The 27,463-nt window shown below is 42.2% G+C and overlaps 1 protein-coding gene across 5 annotated transcripts; it reads right to left on the reverse strand.

The window, feature by feature from the left end:
- COQ3 (coenzyme Q3, methyltransferase) lies at window positions 1-27,463 on the reverse strand. 5 transcript variants are annotated; one of them, XM_063619884.1, is made up of 9 exons: window positions 27,301-27,360; window positions 21,830-21,944; window positions 14,452-14,578; window positions 13,807-13,881; window positions 10,943-11,095; window positions 8,252-8,351; window positions 6,806-7,048; window positions 2,022-2,181; window positions 1-421 (listed from the first exon to the last, which is right to left on the reverse strand). In XM_063619884.1, exons 3-9 carry the CDS (start codon window positions 14,508-14,510, stop codon window positions 201-203), a joined length of 1,011 nt encoding a protein of 336 aa, XP_063475954.1. In that variant the 5' UTR covers window positions 14,511-14,578; window positions 21,830-21,944; window positions 27,301-27,360; the 3' UTR covers window positions 1-200. The 5 variants fall into 5 exon arrangements, with proteins under 5 accessions (XP_063475954.1, XP_063475951.1, XP_063475955.1 ...); XM_063619881.1 differs by lacking the exon at window positions 21,830-21,944 and having other exon boundaries at window positions 27,301-27,448; XM_063619885.1 differs by lacking the exons at window positions 21,830-21,944; window positions 27,301-27,360 and adding an exon at window positions 15,405-15,645.

Below are 27,463 nucleotides of genomic sequence, written 5' to 3' on the forward strand. Positions count from 1 at the left end.
TATCTTGACAAAACTTTTTATTCATAGAATTCCTTGGAAGTAGCTATTAGATGAAATAACAAAAACTTTTGTCCAAGGTTTTAGCCCTTTTTATTGACCTTCTTTTCTTTATGATTCTCTCTCAAAGGATAAATTGTACATTTCTTGTATTTGAAAACATCAGATATCCAAGCCATATTACTATAGTCCTCAGAAACAATTCATTTCTTCAGCTCTTCATGTACAGCTGGATTGGTGCAGGCATTAGCTTGGAGCTCTTCTGTTTCTCCCTTTAAAACAAACTCAGCAGAGGTTGGGTGTTCCTGGACCCTGGATTTCACAGCATGAACTGCATAGTGAAGGCTGGTATTTTCACTCCAATGCCAGTAACCTGAGAAGGGGTTATAGAGCATTCCTACCACCGTTTGAACTGACAGACCATCTGAAAAAAAAAATCAGAAAAAGTAGATTTAATAAATATTTTCCTTCCAATTTCCAAGAGTTTCATGCAACTCTCTGTATTAAAAATGCTGAGAGCACACTAAATGGATAGGAAAAGAAGAAAAAAAAAAGGATTCCTAACTTAATGGGCAAGCGTATTTTGTAACTATGCACTAATCACAATTTACTGCAGAACTTCAGTAAGTAGCAATTAGAACACATACTCCAAAGCAGTCTGCCTGGATTCAAATCCCAGCTCGGGTACCTATTATATGATGACCATGGGCAAGCCACTTAACTTTATAAATCTCAGTTTTCTTACAGGTACAGAACTTGTATCATAGAACTGTTAGAATTAGATGGGCTATATGTGTAAACTAGCACAATGCTTGGAGTTTGGTAAGTACTCAATAAATGTTAGCTGTTATTAAAAAATATGTGCCAACAGGAGATTGTCCCCATAACGCATCTTTAAAACATTTTTTTCCTACTTTATTTTCTTTCTTTACTTTTTTTTTTTTTTTTTTTTTTTTTTTTTTTTGTGAGACAGAGTTTCACTCTGTTGCCCAGGCTGGAGTGCAGTGGCACAGTCTCGACTCACTGCAACCTCCATCTCCTGATTTCAAGTGATTCTCCTACCTCAGACTCTCGAGTAGCTGGGATTACAGGCATGCGCCACCACACTCGGCTAATTTTTGTATTTTTAGTAGAGACAGGGTTTCACCACATTGGCCAGGCTGGTCTCGAACTCCTGACCTCAAATAATCTGCCTGACTCGGCCTCCCAAAATGCTGGGATTACAGGCATAAGCCACTGCGTGCAGCTTTACTTTATTTTCAACAAAGTTACTCACAGAAATCTTTAGAATTTACTACACTGCTATGTACTGATAATATTCCAAGTAAAATCAAGTTTACTGATAGACTTATATGAAAAAAAAAGCATTAGAAATATAGGAGTCTAAGTACTCAACAGGAATACCAAATGCCACATAAATGAACTGACAAGCACTATTACTTGACTAGAATTCACATAAATCGAGAGCTCACTCTGTGTAAAGCAGAGCTAGGTATTGTAGAGAGTACAAAAAGGAGACATAGTCTTGCCTTCAAGTAGCTTACAGGCCATAAAAGGATGAAAAAAACCACCAAAATAACCATAATGTTATGCTGTAAGTCATATAAAATACATAAAAAGTGATACTGAAGTTCAAAATACATGTAACTGTGGTGGAATCAGGAAAAATAATATGTAAGATAAGCTGATACAAGCAGGGTTCAAGAGGGCAGACTGAGAATGTGTAAATAACAGACATTTGTATCTCTTTCTTAAACAAGTGAGGACTAACTAGCCAAAAAGTATTCACTGATCATCTGTTATCTGCTTGGCCCTGGGTTAGGGAGCGACAGGTAAAAGAGAAGTGGTATCTACTACTTAATCCTAACTTCCATGAGTTTATGACCTAGTTGAGAAGATAAAACCAACATTCAAAAACATAGTGGCCTATTTTATTAAGTACTAGGCTAAGTGCATAATAATTACTGGCATATTAAAAGTTCAGCTAGGCCTGGAAAATTGGAAAAAATTCTCTTAATACTTACTTGATTCCAGAATGCTCTCTAGTGTTTCAGGTGAAACAAACTTCTCCCATGTATGAGTACCTTTTGGTACAATACCTGCAATTTGCTCTGAAAAAACAATTCCCAAGGCATAGGAAAGTTGTGTTTTGTTGATTGTAGTAATGAACAAAGAACCACCGGGCTAAAAGAAATGAAATTATATAGAAGTAAAATGTAAAAGGTTAAGTGTATCAGTTAAGTAAAAAGCTAAGTTCCCCCTCCCTCCTCCTTTCTTCCAAATAATCTGAGTGCTGTTAAAATATATATATATGCATAAAATATAATACACCAAAATAGCATTTTTTTTCTCTTGGGAAATTCACTATAAAAGGCATTTTAGATGTACTCAGTGAGAATATACAACAGTGCTTACAACTCTTAAGATCATATATAATTATGATTTATATTTATATATTCTTTTGTACATATCAAACACTTTACAATAAAAATGAGATCAGGCTGCTCTTCCTTGTTACATGTCCACATTCACATTCTAACATATGTCAAAATGGTTTTCATTGTAAGGGCTGAGCCTGTCTTAACTCGTTTGTTACAGCACAGAGCTATACATCTTGTATAGGGAAGTACTACCAATAAGTGTTCTCTCACTAAAACATTAATGATTAAGTTTGAACATTTTTTGTTTTTATTTCATTTTTATAAAAAATATAAAGAGTGGCCGGCCATGGTGACTTACAAACTGTATTCCCAGAACTTTGAGAGGCTAAGGGAGGCAGATCACTTGAGATCAGGAGTTTGAGACCAGCCTGGCCAACATGGAGAAACCCCCGTCTCTACTAAAAATATAAAAATTAGCTGGGGCTGGGCGCGGTGGCTCACGCTTGTAATCCCAGCACTTTGGGAGGCCGAGGTGGGCAGATCACGAGGTCAGGAGATCGAGACCATGGTGAAACCCCGTCTCTACTAAAAATACAAAAAATTAGCCAGGCGTGGTGGCGGGCGCCTGTAGTCCCAGCTACTCGGAGAGGCTGAGGCGGGAGAATGGCGTGAACCCGGGAGGCGGAGCTTGCAGTGAGCCGAGATTGCACCACTGCACTCCAGCCTGGGCGACAGAGCGAGGCTCCGTCTCAAAAAAAAAAAAAAAAAAAAAAATTAGCTGGGCATGGTGGTGAGTGCCTGTATTCCCAGCTACTCAGGAGGCTGAGGCAGGAGAATCACTTGAACATAGGAGGTGGAGGTTGCAGTGATATATATTTATATAAAGAGAACAACATGAGCACTGGGATGAATGCAAAGGATTTATAGGACTATTCAGTGTGCCAGTTTATTTTATGTTTGAGATAGAGTCTTGCTCTGTCACCCAGGGTAGAGCACAGTGGCACGATCTCAGCTTACTGCAAACTCCACCTCCCGGGTTCAAGCAATTCTCCTGCCTCAGCCTCCCAAGTAGCTGGGATTACAGGTGTCTGCCACCATGCCCGGCTAATGTTTGTATTTTTAGTAGAGACAGGGTTTCACCATCTTGGTCAGGCTGGTCTCGAACTCCTGACCTCGTGATCCACCTGCCTCAGCCTCCCAAAGTGCTGGGATTACAGCCGTGAGCCACTGCACTCGGCCTTGGTCTGCCATTTTATGGTAAATATATTTATGGTGTTTCCTACATTGTCTCACAAATGGCAAGGATATTAATGTCCCCTCTCTCTTTTATACATTCTCATTAGCCTGATGAGGAAAAAATGCCAAAGATTCCCTCCAAAATAATCATATTACTATAGACATATAGAAAGAAAGAGAGAAAGAAAGGGGAGTTAGGAGAAAGAGATAATATATCTTAGATACCACTCTATGCCAAAAATAAAAAAGACAAGAGGGGGCCCTGAAATATGGGAGTATGCCTTTAAATTAAAAACAAAAATATCACACAGTATATTATCACACATTTTAACTTTCCTGTGTAAAGCTCTAGTATTCTAAAATATCTTTTTTTCCCTTTAATGGCACGATCATAGCCCATTGCAACTTCAAACTCTAAAATGTCTTAACAATCACTTCTAGGTCAGGCATGGTGGCTCATGCCTGCAATTCCAGTGCTGAGGCATGAGGATTGCTTGAGACTAGGAGTTCAAGACAAGCCTGGTCAACATAGCGAGAACCCCATCTCTACAAGAAATTTATTTAAAAAAAACGTCAGGCATGGTGCTGAGCACCTGTAGACATAGCTACTTGGGAGGCTGAGGTGGGAGGATCACTTGAGCCCAGGAGTTTGAGGTTTTAGTGAGCTATGATGGTGCCACTGCACTCCAGCCTGGGTGACAAAGGAAGACCCTGTCTCTGAAAAAAAAAAAAGTCACTTATGAATATCTAATCTGTGTTCTACAAACTCGTACTTTAAGGAAATGGTGGTAAGCAACAGTCATTTTTAAAACATAGGCTTTCCATTAAAGCAAAAATTAGTTTTAAACCCTACAATGTCATCATCCCTCATATGTGTCAAAGAACCTCCATTCATACACACTGACATATAAAACAAGAATTAACAATCAATTAAGAAGTTTTATTTGGAAAATAAGAGATAAGCCTAGTAAAACTCTACTTAAGAGGAAACAAGGGCTAGGCACAGTAGCTCATGCCTGTAATCCTAGCACTTTGGGAGGCTGAAGCAGCAGGATCCCTTGAGCCCAGGATTTTGAGACCAGCCTGGGCAACATAGGGAAACCCTGTCTCTACAAAAAAGTAAAATATAAAGTTAAAAATTAAAATTAGCTAGACATGGTGGCATGCACTTGTGGTCCCAGCTACTTGGGAGGCTGAGATGGGAGCATGGCTTGAGTCCAGAAAATGGCTGCAGTGAGCCGTGATCTTGCCAGTACACTCTAGCCTGGGTGACAGAGTAAGACCTTGTCAAGAAAAAAAGAGGAAACACCAAGAAACTGTCACAGATTAAAGAAGACTACGGAGAAATGGCAACTAAATACATGTACAAGTCTGGTTTGGATCCTGTTAACAGCAAACTGACATTAGCAAAAAAAAAAAAAATTAATAAAATTTAACAAGCTCTGTAATGCAGTTAATAAGTATAATGCTGATGTTAATTTCTTAGTTTTGAGAACTGTACCATGGTTTATATATAGGGCTAGAACTATAATGAGGCAAGTGAGGCTTCTAGGGCACAGAATTGAAATAGACAACCCCTTTCAGGGTGTGCAAGTGCAGGGTCAGCACCTGAGAGGGGCTGTCTCCTGCAATTTTGTGCCCTAGGTGTCTCACTTGACATGTCCTAGTTCCTACCCTTACGATGTGAGATGTTAACCTAAGGGGAAGACAGGTGAAAGGCACACTGTACTATCTTTGCAATTTTGCTATAAATTTGAAATTACTTAAAATTTCGGTAAGAGCTAAGCATTTCATTCTTTTAGCTTTTGACCTTAGGATGTCACCTCCTAAATATGTGAACGACAGAGTCAGTATAGTAATAATAATAATACTTTAGGGGTATTTATTAAAAGAAAACTTAGAGCCACATTCAGAGAACAAAGTCTGTTGTAAATTATACTATATAAGCATAGTAAGTAATGGAGAGAACCAAACTTGGAGTCAAATGGTCTGGCCTTAAGCCCCACCTAAATGCCTAGTGACCTCTGACATCTCATAAATCCTGAGTCCTCGTAGGTGAAAGGATGTGATAACAATACTTGCCTTTCCTCCCTCACCTAGTTGTAGATAAGATCAAGTGAGATCATATTTATGAAATATTCTTTTATATGCTGAAAACTATTATGCATTTACCATGTACAGAATTACTTGTTATTTAATTAAACTTATGCTAATAATTATTTTTATTTTTAAGTATTCATCCAAATCAATTTCTTCTTTTTGTTTTTGAGACAGTTTTGCTCTTGTTGCCCAGGCACAATCTCGGCTCACTGCAATCTCTGCCTCCCGGGTTCAAGCAATTCTCCTGCCTCACCCTCCGGAGTAGCTGGGATTACAGGCATGCGCCACCACACCCAGCTAATTTGTATTTTTAGTAGAGACGGGGTTTCTCCATGTTGGTCAGGCTGGTCTCAAACTCCCAACCTCAGGTGATCCACCTGCCTCCGCCTCCCGAAGTGCTGGGATTACAGGTGTGAGCCACTGTGCCCGGCCTCAAATCAATGTCTTATAATTGTCATTCAATATCTATTAAGTATTTAATCCCAACTGCACTAATGTATGGTTTTCCAGTGTTCAGCACCAATATTTTTCTTTTCTTTTCTTTTTTTTTTTTGAGACAGGGTCTCACTCTGTTGCCCAGGCTGGAGTGCAGTGACATGATCTCGCCTCACTGCAACCTCCACCTCCGGGGTTCAAGCGATTCTTGTGCCTCAGTCTCCTGAGTATCTGGAATTATAGGCATGCACCACCATGTCCAGCTAATTTTTTCTATTTTTAGTAGAGACGGGGTTTCACCATGTTACCCAGGCTAATCTCCAACTCCTGGCCTCAAGTGATCTGTCCACCTTAGCCTCCCAAAGTGCTGGGATTACAGGCATAAGCCACCATATCCAGCCAGCACTAACATTTTTCAAGATCCCTGGACATCCAAGATATTAACAGGACACAAGGAGACCCTGGTATTGAGGGCAAGCTGAGGGGTAGAAGAAATCTACAGCAGAGATGCTGTTCCCTTATCCAGGCTTCCTGGTTTCTTCTCTACTATACCTTGCCTGCTGGACTGCTAATGCATTATGGACCATTTTATTGCTATAGATACATATACACACACTCAGAAGAAGAAACCAAGACGTAAACTCCATAAGCCTTACTTTTAACACTTGACAGCAGCACTGTAAAAATGTTTCTAGATCAATCACATGTTCTACAACTTCAGAAGCTACAACAGCATCAAATGTTTCTGCAGTCTCTTCCACAATCTCTTCCAGGGAGCACACTCTGTACTCTATTCTCTTATCCAGGACTGGATCAAATGATTTATGGCATTGTGCTGTTTTAATGTTCTCATCCACAGGATCGATTCCAATAACTGAAGCCCCAAGCCGCCCTAGAGGCTAATAGCATTAAAAAAACCGTTACCCTCAGGAAGAAAATAGAACACATGTTAGCAATAAAAAGCTTATCAAAAATTAAACAAGATTAACCATGAGGTGATAAATACTGGACATCATTTATGGGTACATGGAAATTCATATACCGTTTTCTCTAGTTTGTACACATTTGAAATTTTCCATAATCAAACCCTTAAAGTTAAGAAGAACAATGAAAACAACAAAAAACTGATAAAAAACTAGAAGACAGCGAAAAAAATTTTGTCTATCTACTCTAGATACACTTACTTGCACATAGTACAGTATTAACATATTTAAAGTGCAATAAATGTAACAAGCCATTGAAAAACAGCAATCATTTCTGAAATATTCAAATTTTCTAAAAACAATCTTTTCTCAACAGTTTTTTTCTCTGACTAGAAATGATTTTTCATAGCTAATTCTTCTCTCAGCTTTTGTATATAGTCATTTCCCGTGACATGCCCAAGTTTTTAAACACATGTTGGCCAGGCACGGTGGCTCACGCCTGTAATCTCAGCACTTTGGGAGGCACAGGCGGGTGAATCACCTGAGGTCAGGAGTTCAAGACCAGCCTGGCCAACATGGTGAAACCCTGTCTCTACTAAAAATTAGCTGGGCATGGCAGCGGGAGCCCATAATCCCAGCTAGTCGGGAGGCTGAGGCAGGAGAATTGCTTGAACCCGGGAGGCAGAGGTTGTAGTAAGCTGAGATCGTGCCATTGCACTCCAGCCTGGGCAACAAGAGTGAAACTCTGTCTCAAAAAAAAAAAAAGATTAAAATCAATATTACAGATTTGTGTGTGTGTGTGTGTGTGTGTGTGTGTGTGTGTGACAGACTCTCTCTCTGTTGCCCAGGCTGGAGTGCAGTGGTGCCATCTCAGCTCACTGCAACCTCTGCCTCCTGGGTTCAAGAGATTCTCCTGCCTCAGCCTCCCGAGTAGCTGGGATTACAGGTGCCCGCCACCACGCCTGGCTAATTTTTGTATTTTTAGTAGAGACAGGGTTTTGCCATGTTGGCCAGACTGGTCTCGATCTCCTGACCTCAGGTGATCCACCCACCCCAGCCTCCCAACATGCATTTCTTTTTTTAATGCATAATATTATTTGTTGAAAGAATAAATGAGGCACAAGTCTACTTCTTAATTTTCTTCCCCCAGTTAAAAATGGCAGGAAAGCTGTCACTTACTTCAGTTAACAGCCCACCACCACAGCCAACGTCAAGAATCTTCATCCCAAACAAAGGTTTTCCTGGCTGGTGATTAGGAATTGTTTTCAGAAGATTGTCCCTTTTTTAAAAAATTCAAAACATACCAAAACAAATAATTAATTTTATCAATGAAAAGTCACAAATGTATGTAGTTTTCAAGGAAATATTAACCTCCATTTAAATAAATTATTTATATTTTTTGATAAATAGATCTTTCAACATTGACATTTAATTTATAAAACATTTTCAATAATCAAAAGCAGGAGGCTTAAAGGTCTGAAATAATCTAGTAGTAATTATGACTTAATTATTGTTTTAGTAATAATATAAAGAAAAAATTTCAAAATAATCTAGATTAACCTGATTTCAATTGCTTGAGATATCATGACATATGTTTTGGCTTTGCTGTCAATACTTGCTAGACCCATTTCATATCAGCAGCAAATAGGTTATTTTATAGAGCTTAGAAAAAGCAGATGGGAGACCTATATTTTCAGAATTTGTCTATATTCCCTTTGAAATAAAATTTCTTTTAATTTTCTAAATGAGTGGTGTTTTCATGTATGAGCATGTAAACAGGCATCTAAATCAAGTAAACTTACTTCTAAGATAATCATGTTAATACTTTACCTATACAAACATATGTATACACACAAGTATATATACACCTAACAGTATTGTAAACTAAACATATATATGTATATATATATAGAGAGAGAGGCCGGGTGCGGTGGCTCATGCCTGTAATCCCAGCATTTTGGGAGGCCGAGACGGGCGGATCACGAGGTCAGGAGATCGAGACCATCTTGGCTAACATGGTGAAACCCCGTTTCTACTAAAAATACAAAAAATTAGCCGGGCACGGAGGCGGGCGCCTGTAGTCCCAGCTACTCAGGAGGCTGAGGCAGGAGAATGGCATGAACCTGGGAGGTGGAGGTTGCAGTGAGCCGAGATTGCACCACTGCACTCCAGCCTGGGCAACAGAGTGAGACCCTGTCTCAAAAAAAAAAAAAAAAGAAAAAAAGAGAGAGAGAGAGAGAGGACTATGTATAAATTTTAATTATACTTATATTAAAATAAATATTATTCATAATCAGGATATCTTAAGATATTTTCTATTGCCATTAAAGTTAATTGAATTCTAAGAATAACATGGATAGTGGTTAAGTAGATCATTTTGGAAAGTTATAACATACAGAAAAGACCCATTTCAAATGAAGTCTGATCCATTCTTTAAACCGCAGCTAAAATGACTCCTTTACATCATAATTTGGATCATATATCACTTTCCTTTGACGGGTTCTAATTATGCTCAAAATAAAATCTAAACTTTAACCATGGCTTGCACTGCCCTGGGTTATTATGTGTGATGTCTAGTTAAAGGTGTCTCAGTAGTTAGAATAGAGTAATTCTCAGTTATATATACTGAGTTATATACTTAGTATACATCAGAATCACATAAAAAGTTTGCTTAAAATGGAGTGCTGACCCCTCCCCAGAGCAGTAGGTCCCTGATGAGATGTGATAATTTGCATTTCTAATGAGTTCTAGGTAAACTAATGTCACTGTCCAGGGCCTACACTTTGAGAACCAGTGTTCTAGCTTACAAGAATGACATTTCTGTTTTTCTTTGCTTTGCTTTGTCAGTGGTATTAAAGGATGCCAGTATTTCTCTTTTTGGTATACTAATTCTGGATGAACCAGCAAAAACCAACCAGGAAGTTCCTCGAGGGCAAAGTCTGAGTCAAATATTCTGTGTCTGTTACAGCGCTTTGCCCAAAATTGTTTGACGAATACATAAATGGACAGAGGAACAAATGAACAATTTCTTAAATGTAAGCCCTGATGAACTCTTGCCTTTAACTCCCACAGCAACCTATAAGTTCCCGAAGCACATAGATTATGTTTCATTCATCTTAGAGTCTTTTACAGTCTAGCCCCTGAGTCTGTATGAGGTAAGTTCTCAAAAAAATTTGTTGAATCAAACTTTACCAGAACTGCCTAAGTCAATGACGCCACTGTAGGTCTGTAGTTATAAAATGGCCTTGGGCCAGGCACGGTAGCTCATGCCTGTAATCCCAGCACTTTGGGAAGCTGAGACGGGCAGATCACCTGAGGTCAGGAGCTTGAGATCAGCCTGGCCAACATAGTGAAACCCTGTCTCTACTAAAAATACAAAAATTAGCTGGGCATGGTGGCAGATGCCTGTAATCCCAACTACTCAGGAGGCTGAGGCAGGAGAATCGCTTGAACCCAGGAGGTGGAGGTTGGAGTGAGTCAAGATGGTGACATTACACTCCCCCCTGGGCAACAAGAGCAAGACTCCATCTCAAAAAAAATTATAATAAATTAAATAAATAATAAAATAAATAAAATAAAATGGCCTTGATGCCATAAGACCCTAGTTTGCTTTTATAAGAACTTAATTATAATTAATTTGATAATGTGCAAATAGGCTTCAAATTAAGCTATGAAAGCAGCCTAGACCTTGCATGATATTATTAAAAATTAATGGTTTCAAACAATGGTAATTGAAAATTACCTAATTTCCAAAGCAAACTTAATGTGCAGCATTTTTTAACTAGGTATAAACTACGAAAAAAATGAATGTGAAATATGAATTCTTAAAAAGTTCCATTTAAAAAGACTTAAGAGTTTCTGGAATTTTACCTAATAAATGGCACCCTCAGGTCATTCATGGAATGAAGAGGTGCATATACTCCTTGCTCATCCCACCATTTGTGAGCCAGGGCCAAGAAGGTTTTTACCTCACCGCTGTCGACAGTGGTTTGGGAAGTACTGTACAGTCTCGCCCAAGGGTACCTAAGAGGTGAAAACGAAGAACCAAGCAAATACTGCTGTTTTGAAGAAATGTTTAACATGGGATATATTATGTAGAAAGATAGTCTTATTTACAATTTATTATATTCCAAATCTGTATATTGCTCAATATTGATGCTTTAAAACCAAGTTTTCTTATAATCACACTGCTTATAAATACACATATTCACAGATGAAACAAAATTACTTTCCAAGTAAGTTTCAATTCAAAACAGAACTTTATAAAACTTAGCCTTCTGGGTCATATCTAATAATAATAACAATAATAATACTAATAGCTGGCTGGGCGCGGTGGCTCACATCTGTAATCCCAGCACTTTGGGAGGCCGAAAGGGACAGATCAAGAGGTCAGGAGTTTCAGACCAGCCTGACCAACTTAGTGAAACCCTGTCTCTACTAAAAATACAAAAATTAGCTGGGCGTGGTAGTGCATACCTCTAATCCCAGCTACTCAGGAGGCTGAGGCAGGAGAATCGCTTGAATCTGGGAGGTGGAGGTTGCAGTGAGCCGAGATTGCGCCACTGCACTCCAGCCTGGGCGACACAGCGAGACTCTGTCTCAAAATAAATAAATAAATAAATAAATAAATAAATAAATAATAGCTACCATTTATTGAGCACTTATTAAATTCCAGGTATTGTTTAAGAGATCCACATATATTACCTCACTTAATCCTTCCAACAAGTCTGCAAGGTGGGTATTATTATTATCCCTATTTTACAGATAAGAAAAGGGAGGCTCAGAGAGATTAAGTAAATGGTGGAGCTGGGATTTGAACACAGGTGCCTCCATCTTCTCTGCTCCATTTCTACTGCCATAATTCTAACCCAAGCACCCATCATCTCTTGCCTGAACTAGTGTCCTAGGCTTCTAACTGGTAGCTGCTTCCTACCTCATCCCTTTCCAATCTGTTCTCCATGATGCATCTAGAATGATTGTTCCAAAATACAAATTTGATTGTTATTTTCCTGAATAAAATGCTTCCATATCTTCCCAGTGCCATTGGAAATAAGACCAAAATCCTTAGCTTAGTTTACAAAGTTCTGAATTATTTAGTGCCCAGTTTCCTCCCTCCTCGCTTCCTTCTATTCTCCTCATCCTTCCCACTCCAACCACATGGGTCCTTTTTCAGTTCTTTGGACTGGCCGTGCATGCTCTTTCCTCAGGCACTTCAAATAGGTTGTCCCCTCTGCCTGGAACATTCTTCCCACATCCTTCCTTTCCTCTCCCAAACACCTAATTAATTCCTTCTCATCCTTCAGATCTTAGTTTCAATGGAATGTTATCTAAGAATCTTCCCTGATCTGCTGCATGCGGTGGCTCACGTCTGTAATTCCAGCATTTTGGGAGGCTGAGGCAGGTGGATCACCTGAGGTCAGGAGTTCTAGATCAGCCTGGCCAACATGGTGAAACCCAGTCTCTACTAAAAATACAAAAATTAGCCAGGTGTGGTGGCAGGTGCCTATAATCTCAGCTACTTGGGAGGCTGAGGCACGAGAATTGCTTGAACCAGGGAGGTGGAGGCTACGGTGAGCTGAGATCATGCCACTGCACTCTGGGTGAAAGTGCAAGACTCTGTCTCAAAAAAAAAAAAAAGAATCTTCCTTGATCCTCAAAACTGGGTCATGTTCCCCTCATCCCCCTATCCCCCTGTTTTAACTCCTATACCACTTTGTACTTCATGGGGCTATGTGATTATCTGATCGATCATGTCTGTCTTCCACTAGACCACAAGCACTATGAAGGCAAGGCACGGACTGTCTTCCTTACCATTTTATTCTTAGTGACTAGTACAGTTCCTGGAACACAGGGCTCAGGAAGTACTTGGCAAATGAATAATCTGAAGGAAAAAGCCCAGAAAAGTATATAATTTGCCTAAAATTTTATTTAATTAAATGGGATCAAACAGGAGTAAAGAGGGGTTAGAGAGACACTACACTGACTTCCATGTAGAAGTATATAGTATAGAAAAATCCTTCAAAGGGCTGCTCAGGTAAAACATAGTAAGGATGTTAACTTAGAAAAGGTAATGCCATTCACATTTTTATTAAGTGTTTTTTTAGCCACATAACGAGAGCATATTCTATATTCATTACTTTTTATTCTTTTAAGATTCAAATGCCATTCCTCTTTAATATTAATATTATCTTAGGAATATTAGCCCCCTTGTCCATGCTTAATGCAAAGCCTCAGTAATCAAGGACTAATTTACAATAGATAACAGTAGGTGGTTGCTCATTTGACTAAGAATGATTTCATATAAACCCAAACTCAAAGGGGCTCATTTACAAGGAGGAACAAGCACTTAGAAAACAGAGTTCAAGGCTGGGCGCAATGGCTCATGCCTGTAATCCCAGCACTTTGGGAGGCTGAGGCGGGCGGATCACCTGAGATCAGGAGTTCAAGACCAGCCTAGCCAACATGGTGAAACCCCTTCTCTACTAAAAATACAAAATTAGCCGGGTGTGGTGGCGCATGCCTGTAATCCCAGCTACTCGGGAGGCTGAGGCAGGAGAATTGCTTGAACCCGGAAGGCGGAAGTTGCAGTGAGCCGAGATCGTGCCTTTGCACTCCAGCCTGGGCAATAAGAGCGAAACTCTGTCACACACACACACACACAAATAGCTGGCTGTGGTGGCGGGCGCCTGTAATCCCAATGACTCAGGAGGCTGAGGCAGGAGAATCGCTTGAACCTGGGAGGCGGAGGTTGCAGTGAGCCAAGATTACACCATTGTACTCCAGCCTGGGCAACAGAAGTGAAACTCCACCTCAAAACAGCAACAACAACAAAAAACAGAGTTCAAGTATTAATGCTATGCAATATTTTCACAAGGTTAAAAGTTGGCTTATAAAATACAAATATAGAAAGATATTACTTTCATTCAATTTTACTGCGTTAGCCACCTTATCATATTTATGCAGCACCCAAATCACTTATGATTTCTAAAAATTTTAAAATATTGTATTAAGTATTATAAGTAATATTTATGATTTTAAGCACTGCATTGTTTGTGTCTTGTCACAAGGACATTATGAGGAAATAAAAATTCTTCTCTAAGTAATAGCCTTATATTGAAAACAAAAGCTATCTCTGAATCTGAATGAAGGTTATTTATTGTCTATATACTGTATTATTCTATTACCATTTCTGTGGGTTTGAAACTCCCCAAATTTAAAAATTGTTAGAAAATAAATTAGTTGAGACTACTTAAATAAACACAAGCTACTTTAATCAAGCCACATGAACTATGACATACTGACCGGGTTTATTAAAGATAATACTAAAAACCTATTGCATATAATTACATGAATATTTGCCACAGTAATAATAAACTCACCTGAAACTCTTTATTCTGTTCAAACAGGAAAAGGTCGTCCTGTAGGATTTGAACCACATGGTTCTGTATTCATTGAAAACCCCTGGTTTAATCTGTAGAGTCGAACCGAGCTGGTTCTTCACATAAACTGAAAAAAAAATTAAATATCTAGAGAAAAGCATTGCACAGTAAGAATCCCTTATATGCATGTAATTAAAGATTCTATTTTATTATTTATTTTAGAGTCTTGCTCTGCCACTCAGGTTGGAGTGTAATGGCACAATCATGGCTCACTGTGGCCTCCACCTCCTGGGCTCAAGCAATCCTCCCACCTCAGCTTCCCAAGTAGCGGGGACTACAGGCACAGGCCACCAGGCCCAGCTCATTTTTGTTGTTACTGTTGTTGAGATGGGGTCTCCCTATGTTGCTCAGGCTGGTCTGACACTCCTGGGCTCAAGGGATACTCCTGCCTCAGCCTCCCAAAGTGCTGGGATTCACTGGGCCTGCACAAAATTTTATTTTATATGGTAATGCTATGTTACATTACAATTGATAAACAGAGGGTTTTTGTTTTTTACTTAAGATTTCACCTAAAAAATAAAATAAAATAAAGATCTTACATTCTGGTATCTAACTCTAACCCAGACATTTCTAAAATTATAATTAGCCAAAACAAGTAATGCATATGTTTATAAAGTCTTCCCTCCCTCCCTCCCTCCCTCCCTTCCTTCCTTCCTTCCTTCGTTCCTTCCTTCCTTCCTTCCCTCCCTCCCTCCCTCTTCCCTCTGTGGCCCAGGCTGCACTAAACGCGGCTGGCTGCAACCTCCCTGCGTGTCCGGCGCCCGTGATTCTCCTTCCCTAGCCTGCGGGCTGCCTGCGATTGCCGCCACGCGCCACCACCCCTCCCTGGTTGTTCTCCTTTGGCTGGAGGCGCGGTTGCGCCGTGCCGGCCAGGCGGGTCTCCAGCTCCTGACCTCCGGTGGTCTGCCCGCCTCACCCTCCCGAGGTGCTGGGACTGCAGACGGAGGCTCGCTCATTCGGTACTCGGTGTTGCTCGGGCTGGAGTGCGGTGGCGTGGTCTTGGCTTGCTGCAGCCTCCGCCTCCCAGCCGCCTGCCTTGGCCTCCCAGGGTGCTGGGATTGCAGCCTCTGCCTGGCCGCCGCCCTGTCTGGGAGGTGGGGAGCGTCTCTGCCTGGCCGCCCAATGCCTGGGTTATGGGGAGCTCCTCTGCTCGGCCGCCCCGTCTGGGAAGTGAGGAGCGCCTCTGCCCGGCCGCCCCGTCTGGGAAGTGAGGAGCGCCTCTGCCCGGCCGCCCCTTCTGGGATGTGGGGAGCGCCTCTGCCCGGCCGCCCCTTCTGGGAAGTGGGGAGCGCCTCTGCCCGGCCGCCCCGTCTGGGAAGTGGGGAGCGCCTCTGCCCGGCCGCCCCTTCTGGGAAGTGGGGAGCGCCTCTGCCCGGCCGCCCCGTCTGGGAAGTGGGGAGCGCCTCTGCCCAGCCACCCCTTCTGGGAAGTGAGCCCCTCTGCCCGGCCGCCCCTTCTAGGATGTGAGGAGCCCCTCTGCCCGGCTGCCCCGTCTGGGAAGTGAGGAGCGCCTCTGCGCGGCCGCCCCGTCTGGGAGGTGGGGAGTGCCTCTGCGCGGCTGCCCCTTCTGGGAAGTGGGGAGCGCCTCTGCCCGGCCGCCCCTTCTGGGATGTGAGGAGCGCCTCTGCCCGGCCGCCCCGTCTGGGAAGTGAGGAGCGCCTCTGCCCGGCCGCCCCGTCTGGGAAGTGAGGAGCGCCTCTGCGCGGCCGCCCCTTCTGGGATGTGAGGAGTGCCTCTGCCCGGCTGCCCCGTCTGGGAAGTGGGGAGCGCCTCTGCCTGGCCGCCCCGTCTGGGAAGTGAGGAGCGCCTCTGCCCGGCTGCCCCTTCTGGGATGTGAGGAGCGTCTCTGCCTGGCCGCCCCATCTGGGAAGAAGTGAGGAGCGCCTCTGCCCGGCCACCCATCGTCTGGGATGTGAGGAGCGCCTCTGCCCAGCCGCCCCGTCTGGGAAGTGAGGAGCCCCTCTGCCGGCCGCCACCCCATCTAGGAAGTGAGGAGCGTCTCTGCCCGGCCGCCCCGTCTGGGAAGAAGTGAGCACCTCTGCCCGGCCGCCCCATCTGAGATGTGAGGAGCGCCTCTGCGCGGCCGCCCCGTCCGGGAAGTGAGGAGCGCCTCTGCCTGGCCGCCCCATCTGGGAAGTGAGGAGCCCCTCTGCCCGGCCGCCACCCCATCTAGAAAGTGAGGAGCGTCTCTGCCCCGCCGCCTTGTCTGGGAAGTGAGGAGCGCCTCTGCGCGGCTGCCCCGTCCAGGAAGTGAGGAGCGCTTCTGCCTGGCCGTCCCGTCTGGGAAGTGAGGAGCGCCTCTGCGCGGCTGCCCCGTCCAGGAAGTGAGGAGCGCCTCTGCCCGGCCGCCCCGTCTGGGAAGTGAGGAGCCCCTCTGCCCGGCCGCCACCCCATCTAGGAAGTGAGGAGCGTCTCTGCCCCGCCGCCCCGTCTGGGAAGTGAGGAGAGCCTCTGCGCGGCTGCCCCGTCCAGGAAGTGAGGAGCGCCTCTGCCCGGCAGTCCCGTCCGGGAAGTGAGGAGCGCCTCTGCGCGGCTGCCCCGTCCGGGAAGTGAGGAGCGCCTCTGCCTGGCCGCCCCGTCTGGGATGTGGGGAGCGCCTCTGCCTGGCCGCCCCCTGGGAGGTCTACCACAGAGGCCAGAAGCAATGTGGGGGCTGGATGTGGTGGCTCACGCCTGTAGTCCCAGTACTCTGGGAGGCTGAGGCGGGTTAATCACTTGAGGCTAGGAGCTCGAGACCAGCCTGGCCAACATGGTGAAACATATGAAAAATACAACTGTCAAACCAACCAACGAACCAAGCGACAACCAAACAGGTCTACCCTGGAGTCATACTCTAATTTTTTCTATTTTCCTCCCTTTCTGATCCTTTATCCCACTTTCTTTTTCCTCCTCTTCCTTCTCCTTCTTCTTTGTCAAACAGAGGATTGAGTTATTATCATGGATCCATACAAAGTCCCTCTCTCATTTATTTTCTTTAATTCCCACCCCCCATTTCTATTCCCCGTCTTCCCACGTGCAACCTTCCTAATATGTTTGATATGCATCTTTTTGTTCGTATGTACTTTTAGAAAATGTTTATTGTTCTGTGTGCAAAAAAAATAAAATTAAAAAAAGTTTTTCATGACATTCGTTTTTATATCTACATTATGTACATAAAATGACAGGAATGATATTCAAATATAAAGTGTTATGTTTTAAACTAGGATAATATTAATTCTGAAATTATTTGTCAAAACTAGTTCAAATTCTGTCAATTCCATATTAGCTACATGAAATGAATTTTTATATATCATCAACACCCTTTACAGAGGAAAAAATTGTATGTATATATATAAAACCTAAAATAAACATTCACCCAGTCTATATGCTCAACTTACACAGGGGCCTGCTTTATGAGCCAGTAGCTGTATTGCAGAACACTCAGTTGTTCAATATACATTCAGACAAAGTAGACTTTAGAGCAAAGAAAGTACCAGAAACAAAGAGGGGCATTACATCACAATAAAAGGGACAATCCACCAAGAAGAAAAAACAGTACTAAATGTGTATGCACCAGCAAGGCGCAGTGGCTCACGCTTGTAATCCCAGCCCTTTGGGAGGCTGAGGCAAGCAGATTACCTGAGGTCATGAGTTCAAGACCAGCCTGGTCAACATGGTGAAACACTGTCTCTACTAAAAATACAAAAATTAGCCAGGCATGGTGGCGTGTGCCTGTAATCCCAGCTACCCAGAAGGCTGAGGCAGGAGAATCACTGGAACCTGGGAGGCAGAGGCTGCAGTGAGCTGAGATCGAGCCACTATACTCCAGCCTGGGCGACAGAGCAAGACTCTGTCTCAAAAAAAATATGTACGCACCAAACAACAGAATTTCAAAACACATAAAGACTCATAGAAATGAAATGAAAAATAAACAATTCCACAATTGTAAGTTGGAGACTTCAACACTCTTCTCTTGGTAATTGATAGAACCACTGGATAGAAAACCAGCAGGGATAAAGAAGAACTGAATAAGACCATCATTCAATAAAATCTACTTAAAATGTGTGAAACACTTCCCCCAGACAACAAAATATACATTCTTTCAAGCATGCATGGAACATTCATAAAGATAGACCATACCCTGGGACACAAAACAAATCTTCACAACTTTAAGTGAAATCACACAAACTATAGTTTTGACTGCAATAAGCTCAAATAAATAATAGAAAAATAACAGTAAAAAGCAAAACACTTGGAAATTAAACAACACACTTCTAAACAATCCATAAGTCAAAGACAAGTCTCAGGGATATTTTAAAAATTGAAGTAAATGAAAATAAATATGCTACATATAAAAATCAGCCGATATAGCTAAAGGAGCACTGAGAGGGCAATTTATATCACTAAAATAATCGTATTGAAAAGGAAGAAAGGGCCAGGAATGGCGGCTCGCACCTGTAATCCCAGCACTTTGGGCACTTTGGGAGGCCGAGGCAGGCAGATCACATGAGGTCAGGAGTTCGAGACCAGCCTGGCCAACATGGTAAAACCCTGTCTCTACTAAAAATACAAAAATTAGCTGACGATGGTGGTACGCACCTGTAGTCCCAGCTACCGGGGAGGCTGAGGCAGAAGAATCCCTTGAACCTGGGAGATGGAGGTTGCAGTGAGCCAAGATTGCCCCACTGCACTCCAACCTGGGTAATGGAGCAAGACTCTGTCAAAAAAAAAAGAAAAAAAAGAAAGAAAAAAAGAAAAAAAAGAAAGAAAGAAAGAAAGAGAAAGGAAAAGAAAAAAGGAAGAAAAGCCTCAAATCAACAATCTAAGTTTCCACCTCAAGAACTAGAAAAAGGTGAGCAAAATAAACATAAAGCAAGCAAGCAGAAATCAGAAAATGATAAAAAACAGAAATCAGCCGGGTGAGGTGGCTCACATCTGTAAACCCAGAGCTTTGGGAGGCCAAGGCAAGTGGATCACTTGAGGTCAGGAGTTCGAGACCACGCTGGTCAACAAGATAAAAGCCTATCTCTGCTAAAAATACAAAAATTAGCCAGGCATGGTGGCACATGCCTGTAATCCCAGCGACTCTGGAGGCTGAGGCACAAGAATCGTTTGAACCTGGGAGGCAGAGGTTGCAGTGAGCTGAGATGGCACCTCTGCACTCCAGCCTGGGTGACAGAGTAAGACTCTGTCTCAAAAAATAAATAAATAAATAAATAAAAATGAAAATCCATGACATTGTAAATAAAACAAAGCCAGAGAAAATACATCAAACCTGAAGTTCACTGCAAAAATCAATAAAATTGATAAGCCTCTAGCAAGGCTGACAAAGAAAAGATGTAAATCACCAATATCAAGAAATAAAGGATATCACTATAGATCTGATAGACATTAAAAGGTTGATAAGGGAATACTACAAATAACTCTACACTCAGAAATTCTACAATTTAGACAAAATGCACTAATTCCATAAAAACCACAAACTACCAAAATTCATATAGGATAAAATAGAGAGCCTGAATAACTGATAACTACTAAAGAAATTGGATTCATAGTTAGAAGCCTGAAAAACAAATCTCCAGTCTCGGATGGCTTTGCTGGTGAATTCTACTAAACACTTAGAGATAACAACCAATTCTACTTAATCTCTTAAAAAAATAGATGGGTAAGGAATACTTCCCAGGCCATTTTATGAAGCCAACACTACTCTGATACAAAAATCAAAGAGTACAGCAAAGACTACAGACCAATTCCTCTCAGGAACAGACACAAAAATTCTTAGCAAATATTAGCACAATATAATTCAGCAACATATAAATAGAACAATATAGCACAACCAAGTGAGATTTATTCCAGGTATGCAACACTAGTTCAACATTAAAAAATCAGTTAATATAATCGACCATATTAACAATAAAAAAGAGAAACACACCAGGCAGGGTGGCACACACCTGTAGTTCCAGCACTTTGGGAGGCTGAAGAGTCAAGATTGTTTGAGCCCAGGAGTTCGAGACAAGTCTGGGCAACATAGTGAGACCCTATCTCTACAGAAAAACTTAGGAAATTAGCCAGGTATAGTGGTGTGCACCCATGGTCCTTGCTACTGAGGGGATTGAGATGGGAAGACTGTTTGAGCCTGAGAGGCAGAGGCTGCAGTGAGCCATGATTGCACCACTGCACTCCAGCCCAGGATACAGAGCAACACTGTCTCAAAAAACAAACAAATGAAAACCAAAAACCAAAACAAAACAAATACCAAACATAATCATGTTGATTGATACAGACAAAGCATTTAACAAAATCCATATCCATTATGATTAAAAACTTTTGGCAGACTAAGAATGAAAGGGAAATTATTTTACAAAACAGCTATAAAAACCTATAGCTCACATAGTACTTAATGGTGAAAGACTAAGCCCTTTCCCCTTAAAATCAGAAACAAGGTAAACACATCCATTCTCACTACTCTTATTCAACATAGTACTGAAAGTCTTATTCAGTGCAATTAGGCAAGAAAAGGAAATAAAAGGTATATAGAATGTTAAGAAAGAAATTAAGCTGTCCCTGTTGTCTATGTAGAAAATACCAAGAAATCTTTAAAAAGCTCCTGGAACTAATAAGTGAATTCAGAAAGGTCAAAGATTACAGGCGACACAGTGGCTCACACCTGTAATCCCAGCACTTTGGGAGGCTGAGGCGGGTGAATCACCTGAGGTTGGGAGTTCAAGAGCAGTCTGACCAACATGGAGAAACCCTGTCTCTACTAAAAATACAAAATTAGCCGGGCATAGTGGCACATGCCTGTAATCCCAGCTACTCGGGAGGCTGAGGCAGGAGAATTGCTTGAACCCAGGAGGCAGAGGTTGTGGTGAGCAGAGGTCGTGCCATTGCACTCCAGCCTGGGCAACAAAAGCAAAACTCCATCTCCAAAAAAAAAATAAAACAAAATAAAATAAAAAAAGAAAGGTCAAAGATTACAAAGGCAACACAAAAAAGTCAGTCTTGTTTCTATATATTAACAATGAACAAGTGGAAGGCAAAATTCAAAATGTAAAACGCTTTATCATTTTAAATCATTCCAAAAAAATTTCATTGTTGCATAAATCAAACAAAAACATGTACAGAATCTATATGCTTAAAATTACACAATGCTGATGAAAGAAATCAAAGAATAAACGTGAGACATATTGGAAAATTCAACATAGTAAAAACATCAGTTCTCCCCAAATAGACCTATATGTTTAATACAATTCCTATTAAAATCTCAATAGCCTTTTTTTTTTTTTTGATAGACACAGACATGCTGATTTTAAAATTTATATGGAAAGGCAAAACAGACCTGGCACGGTGGCTCACGCCTGTAATCCCAGCACTTTGGGAGATTGAGGCAGATGGATCACTTGAAGTCAGGAGGTTGAGACTAGTCTGGCCAACATGGTGAAACCCTGTCTCTACTAAAAATAAAAAAAATTAGCCAAGTGTGGTGGTGGGTGCCTGTAATACTAGCTACTCAGGAGGCTGAGGCAGGAGAATTGTTTGAACCCAGGAGGCAGAGGTTGCAGTGAGCCAAGATCGCACCATGACACTCCAGTATGGGTGACAAGAGCGAAACTCCATCTCAAAAACTAAATAAGTAAATAAATAAAACACTTATGTATACACGCACACACACACACACACACACACACACACCCTCATTCTCCCACAATGAGTGCACGTACAGGTGGCAAAAACCAAATAAGGTTGGTAGTGGAGTCAATTATCATACTAAAGTTGATTGCCTGGCTTCAACAATGTACTATGGATGGTATCACCAAGGAACTGGGTAAATAGTATATGGAAATTCTCTCTGTGTGTTTGGGGGTTTTGTTTTGTTTTGTTTTGTTTTTTGGGGGAACAGGGTCTCACTCTGTCGCCCAAATTGGACTGCAGAGGCATGATCTCAGCTCACTGCAATCTCTGCCTCCCAGTTTCAAGTGATTATCCCAGCTGAGCCTCCCAAGTAACTGGGACTACAGGCGCACACGCCACCATACCCGGCTAACTTTTTGTATTTTTAATAGAGACAGGCTTTCGCCATGTTGGCCGGCCTGATCTCAATCTCCTGACCTCAAGTGATCCACCCGCCTCGGCCTCCCAAAGTGTTGGGATTACAGGTGTGAAACACCGCACCCAGCCTCTCTGTGCTATTTTTGCCACTTCTTGTGTCTTAAATTATTTCAAAATAAAAAATTAAAAAAATCAAAAAGTACAAAAGGGTACAGTACAACGTATCTCTCCTACCCCTGACTGTAACTATCCAGTTTCTCTCCCTACAAACAACCAATCTTACTAGATTTGTATGTAAGATTCCAGAGGCATTTTATACATATGCAATCATTTTAAAGTATCAGTTTCTGTCATTTTATATAAAAAGTAGCACAATACACTCATTCTTCTGAATGTTTCTCTTCACCTACCAACATATCTTGGAAATTATTTCATATTTTTTAAAAGGCTGCGTGATAATTCATTGTTTGGCTATATTATTTATTTAAGCAGTTCCCTAATAATGAGCATTTGGGTAATTATCAAAACTATGAGATTAGGGCCGGGTGTGGTGGCTCATGCCTATAATCCCAGTGGTTTGGGAGGCTGAGGTGGGTAGATCACTTGAGGTCAGGAGTTTGAGACCAGGCTGGCCAGCATGGTGGAAGCCCGTCTCTACTAAAAATACAAAAATTAGCTGGGCGTGGTGGGGTGTGCCTGTAGTCCCAGTTACTTGGGAGGCTGGGGCACAAGAATCACTTGAATCCGGGAGGTGGAGATTGCAGTGGGCGAGATCACGCCACTGCACTCCAGCCTGGGCGAAAGAGTGAGACTCCGTCTCAAAACAACAACTAGAGATTAAATTACATGGGTTATTTCATTTCATGTGTGTTTCAGAGTCCCTGTAGGTAAAATCTCAAGAATGATGTCAAAGGGTATGTGCATTTGTAAATCGTAATTGCCACTAAATAGATGTTGAATCAATTTACAATCCTATGGGTAATCTATGAGAGTGTCTCGTGTTGGTTTTCCCACATTGTCACCCATACGATGTGTTAAACTTTTTTTTTTTTTTTTTTTTTTGAGAGGGAGTCTTGCTCTGTCGCCCAGGCTGGAGTGCAGTGGCGAGATCTCAGCTCACTACAAGCTCTGCCTCCCGGGTTCATGCCATTCTCCTGCCTCAGCCTCCCAAGTAGCTGGGACTACAGGTGCCCGCCACCATGCCTGGCTAATTTTTTGGATTTTTAGTAGAGATGGGGTTTCATCGTGTTAGCCAGGATGGTCTCGATCTCCTGACCTCGTGATCCACCTGCCTCGGCCTCCCAAAGTGTTGGGACTACAGGCGTGAGCCACGTGCCTGGCCTTTGTTAAACATTTTTATGTTTGCTAATCAAATACGTGAAAATGGTATCTTGGTGTAGTTTTAATTTGTTTGTTTGTTTTTGTTTTTGAGACAGGGTCTCACTCTGTCACCCGGGCTGGACTACAGTGGCACAATCTCCACTCACTACAACCTCCACCAAGGTCACCCAAGCGATCCTCCCACCTCAGGCTCCCGAGTAGCTGGGACTATAAACACGGGCCCTGTGCCCAGCTAATATAGTTTCAATTTATCATGAGTGAGCTTAAGCATCCTTTCTTATGTTTAATGGTCATTTATATTTCACATCTTATCTTTTTGTAGTCTCTGCATACTTTTCTCCTGAGCTTATGTTTATTTGGTTTTATTTTTAATCAGCCCTTCACAGTCCATCCCAAACCCATTACAATGTTCTTTTTTAATAAAGTTCATGTGTCTAGGCTTTTGCTCATTTTATTTATTTATTTATTTATTTATTTTTGAGATAGGGTCTCGCTGTGTTGTCCAGGCTGGAGTGCAGTGGTGGGTTCATGGCTCACTGTAGCTTCTACCTCCCGGGCTCAAGTAATCCTCCTACCTCAGCCTATCCAGTAGCAAGGTCCACCGAAGCACACCACCATGCCTGGCTAAATTTTGTATTTTTTTTTTGTAGAGACAGGGTTTTGCTATGTTGCCCAGGCTGGGCAAATCTTGAGCTCAAGCGATCCACCTGCCTTGGCCTCCCAAAGTGCCAGGATTAAAGGCGCTCGGCCGGGCTTTTGTTCATTTTTTTTCCCTTTCCACCAACTCTATCTGGACTACCTTTTAAGACCCAGTTCAAATATCACCTCCTGTATGACTTTAGGTAGATACATGAGATATTATTAAAGAATAAAGTTTAACTATGTAAACTGTGATATATAGATAAGGACATATAAGGTATTATTACTATTATGAAACTAAGCCTTAGAAATTTTAACAGTATCTGCCTTCTACGGACAGACAACCCTTGATCTCTCTCTTACCTCCTCTATTTCTGGAAAATGAATCCCTAAGTCATCAGTATTGCTACAATTCTCAAGAAGTTTAAAAACCACCTTAGGCCAGAAGCAGTGGCTCAATGCCTGTAATCCCATCACTTTGGGAGACCAAGGTGGGCGGCCCACTTGAGCCCAGGAGTTCAAGACCAGCCTGGACAACGTGGTGAAACCCCTTCTCTACTAAAAATATAAAAATTAGCCGTGCATTGTGGTGCCTGCCTGTAGTCCCAGCTACTTGGGAGGCTGAGGTGGGAGGACCAATTGAGCCAGGAAGGCCAAGGCTGCCATGAACTGTGGTCATGCCACTGCACTCTAACCTGGGATACACAGCAAGACCTTTTCTCAAAAAAATAATTAATCTAAAAAGTAAAAATAAAAACCACTCTACCACCTTACCACAACTGAAAGAGAGTAATTGAGTTTGTATTTAAACAGAATGCTACCAATTCCTTCTCTAACTTGAATCTGTGATCATCCTGATATTTGAGATTTTAAAGGAATGGGAAAAGGTTTTTTTCATTTTATTTATTGAAAAGTCATTTATTCAGCACCTACCAGGCACCATGCTGATGGTGAATAAAACAGGTGGCAGACTTTTACCCTGCCAATACTTTATTTCCAGCAATAATAATTTATTGTCTGGATTACTCTAAGGTCTTCTTGGGCCTAGACTTGCCTGACTCCGTCCCACTTTCTATGTAGACAGCTGCCAAGTGTTATTTCTTAAACATAAATCTGCTCGTGTTGCTTCTTCAGTGATTTCCACTGTCTGCGGGATAGTCTACCTCAGGAGGTGTAAATGGCCTTTCATGAATGTGTCATGGCCAAAAAGGCCTCTTGCCTCATCCCTTGCCACCCCCTGCCTTTACCTCCTGCCCTCCACCTACGCTTTACTTTTCAAGGAACCCTTTGCAGTTTCTCACAAAGTTTCTCACAGATTCTCAAGCTGGTCCTTTCCCCTCTCCAACTGCTTTTTTTTTTTTTGAGGCAGAGTCTCACTCTTGCTCAGGCTGGAGTGCAATGGCGTGATCTTGGCTTACTGCAACCTCTGCCTCCCAGGTTCAAGTGATTCTCCTGCCTCAGCCTCCTGAGTAGCTGGGATTACAGGTGCCCGCCGCCATGCCCGGCTAATTTTGCATTTTTGGTAGATAGGGTTTCACCATGTTGGCCAGGCTGGTCTTGAACACTTGACCTCAAGTGAGCTGCCTGTCTAGGCCAACTGCTTCTAAAACTGGCCACCTTCTTCAAGATTTCTCTAAATATCCCATTCAAGAAGTTTCCTTGATCCCAAATATGGATTAAATGCTCCTTCTATGTTCACCCCTCAAAAATTGGAACTAGGTTGATTATATCTTTTCTTAATTTTTGATTATAAAAAACACATATGTTTACTAAAAAAAGTTCAGAAAAAGAAAAGTATATAAAGGATAGAATGATAGAAAATCACCTACTCTACCACAGGCAATCACTGCAAAATTTCTCTATATATCTCCACCTATAACTCCAAGTTCATTATACATACTCATTTGTAACTTTTTTTTTTTTGGCTCCTTCCAGGAAACAATGAAACTACTTTCTTAACACTATATCTTACTACTTTTCCATGTGGGTACAAATAGATTTAAACCATTTTTATTGGCTGTACTATTTTTCACTGTATGATAGTACCAACTAATAACCTTTATTAATGGGTGGTTAGATTCCCCATTTTTTTGTTCATTATATCCTGATCTTCGGTTTATCTTAACATTTTTAAAGAGATCCTTGCGGTGTCATTCATTTTTAAATTCCCAGTGCTCATAACAGTGTCTGGCATACAGTATCTGTTAAGTGTTCCATGTAAAAGATGAGCTTAAGTTTCTACTTAATACTGAGAGTTCAAAAATCAGACTGCTGTCTACAAGCACTGAGCAGTGCGTTATTTTCTTGATCTCATTTGCAAATGCAGTCTGTTGAATTAACCTATTAATCAAAAAGTAGTACAGCTGCCTTAAATTCTTTCTGAAAAAACAGCAAGCTTTGTGCAAATAAAACACAGATACAAAGCTATGCATAACTACGAGGCGTTATTCCTGCCCCGGCAAAGGAAAGATCCATGACCTTCAGACTGCAGCACACGCAGAGCGGGTCGCCGGCTCCTGGGGCAAGGAGCTCAGCCACAAGAGACCCGCGGCCTGCGCTTTTCCAGACAGGACCACTGGTCCTGAGCTCTTTTCCCCGGCGTCCGCCAAGGGGACTACGCGAGGCTTACAATGGAGAGAGATGGGGCCAGGGCCCAGCCTTAGGTTTCGCGCTGACCCCTCGCGAGGTCCAGAGACAACCCACCGCCCCACCCCCAGCGCATGCGCAGAGCCGCCAGCCCGCGCAATTGACTGCACGCGAGGGACCTCCGCACACACTCACCCGCCGAGGAAATTAGAGGACGTGCAGCTTTTGTATTCCGGCCTCCAGGCCCCACCACTCTTAAAAACCAATCCCCGGAGGAGCCCAGCTTACGGCCACCCCACATCGCGACAAAGGATCCCACCTCTTTTCCGGTCCCTCCCGAAAAAAGATCCCCAGCATA

Source organism: Symphalangus syndactylus, chromosome 2, assembly GCF_028878055.3.
Source record: "Symphalangus syndactylus isolate Jambi chromosome 2, NHGRI_mSymSyn1-v2.1_pri, whole genome shotgun sequence".
Taxonomy (NCBI): Eukaryota; Metazoa; Chordata; class Mammalia; order Primates; family Hylobatidae; genus Symphalangus; species Symphalangus syndactylus.

What these genes read in the sequence shown, in the direction of transcription:
- COQ3 (XM_063619881.1), bottom strand. Translation starts at nt 27,406, where the DNA reads ATGTGGGGTGGCCGTAAGCTGGGCTCCTCCGGGGATTGGTTTTTAAGA. An exon ending in CTGCAACCTCCGCCTCCCAG is followed by an intron (nt 11,096 to 13,806) that starts GTTCAAGCGATT and finishes TTCACCTCTTAG; the next exon opens with GTACCCTTGGGCGAGACTGT. An exon ending in AGAGAGCATTCTGGAATCAA is followed by an intron (nt 422 to 2,021) that starts GTAAGTATTAAG and finishes TTTTTTTTTCAG; the next exon opens with ATGGTCTGTCAGTTCAAACG.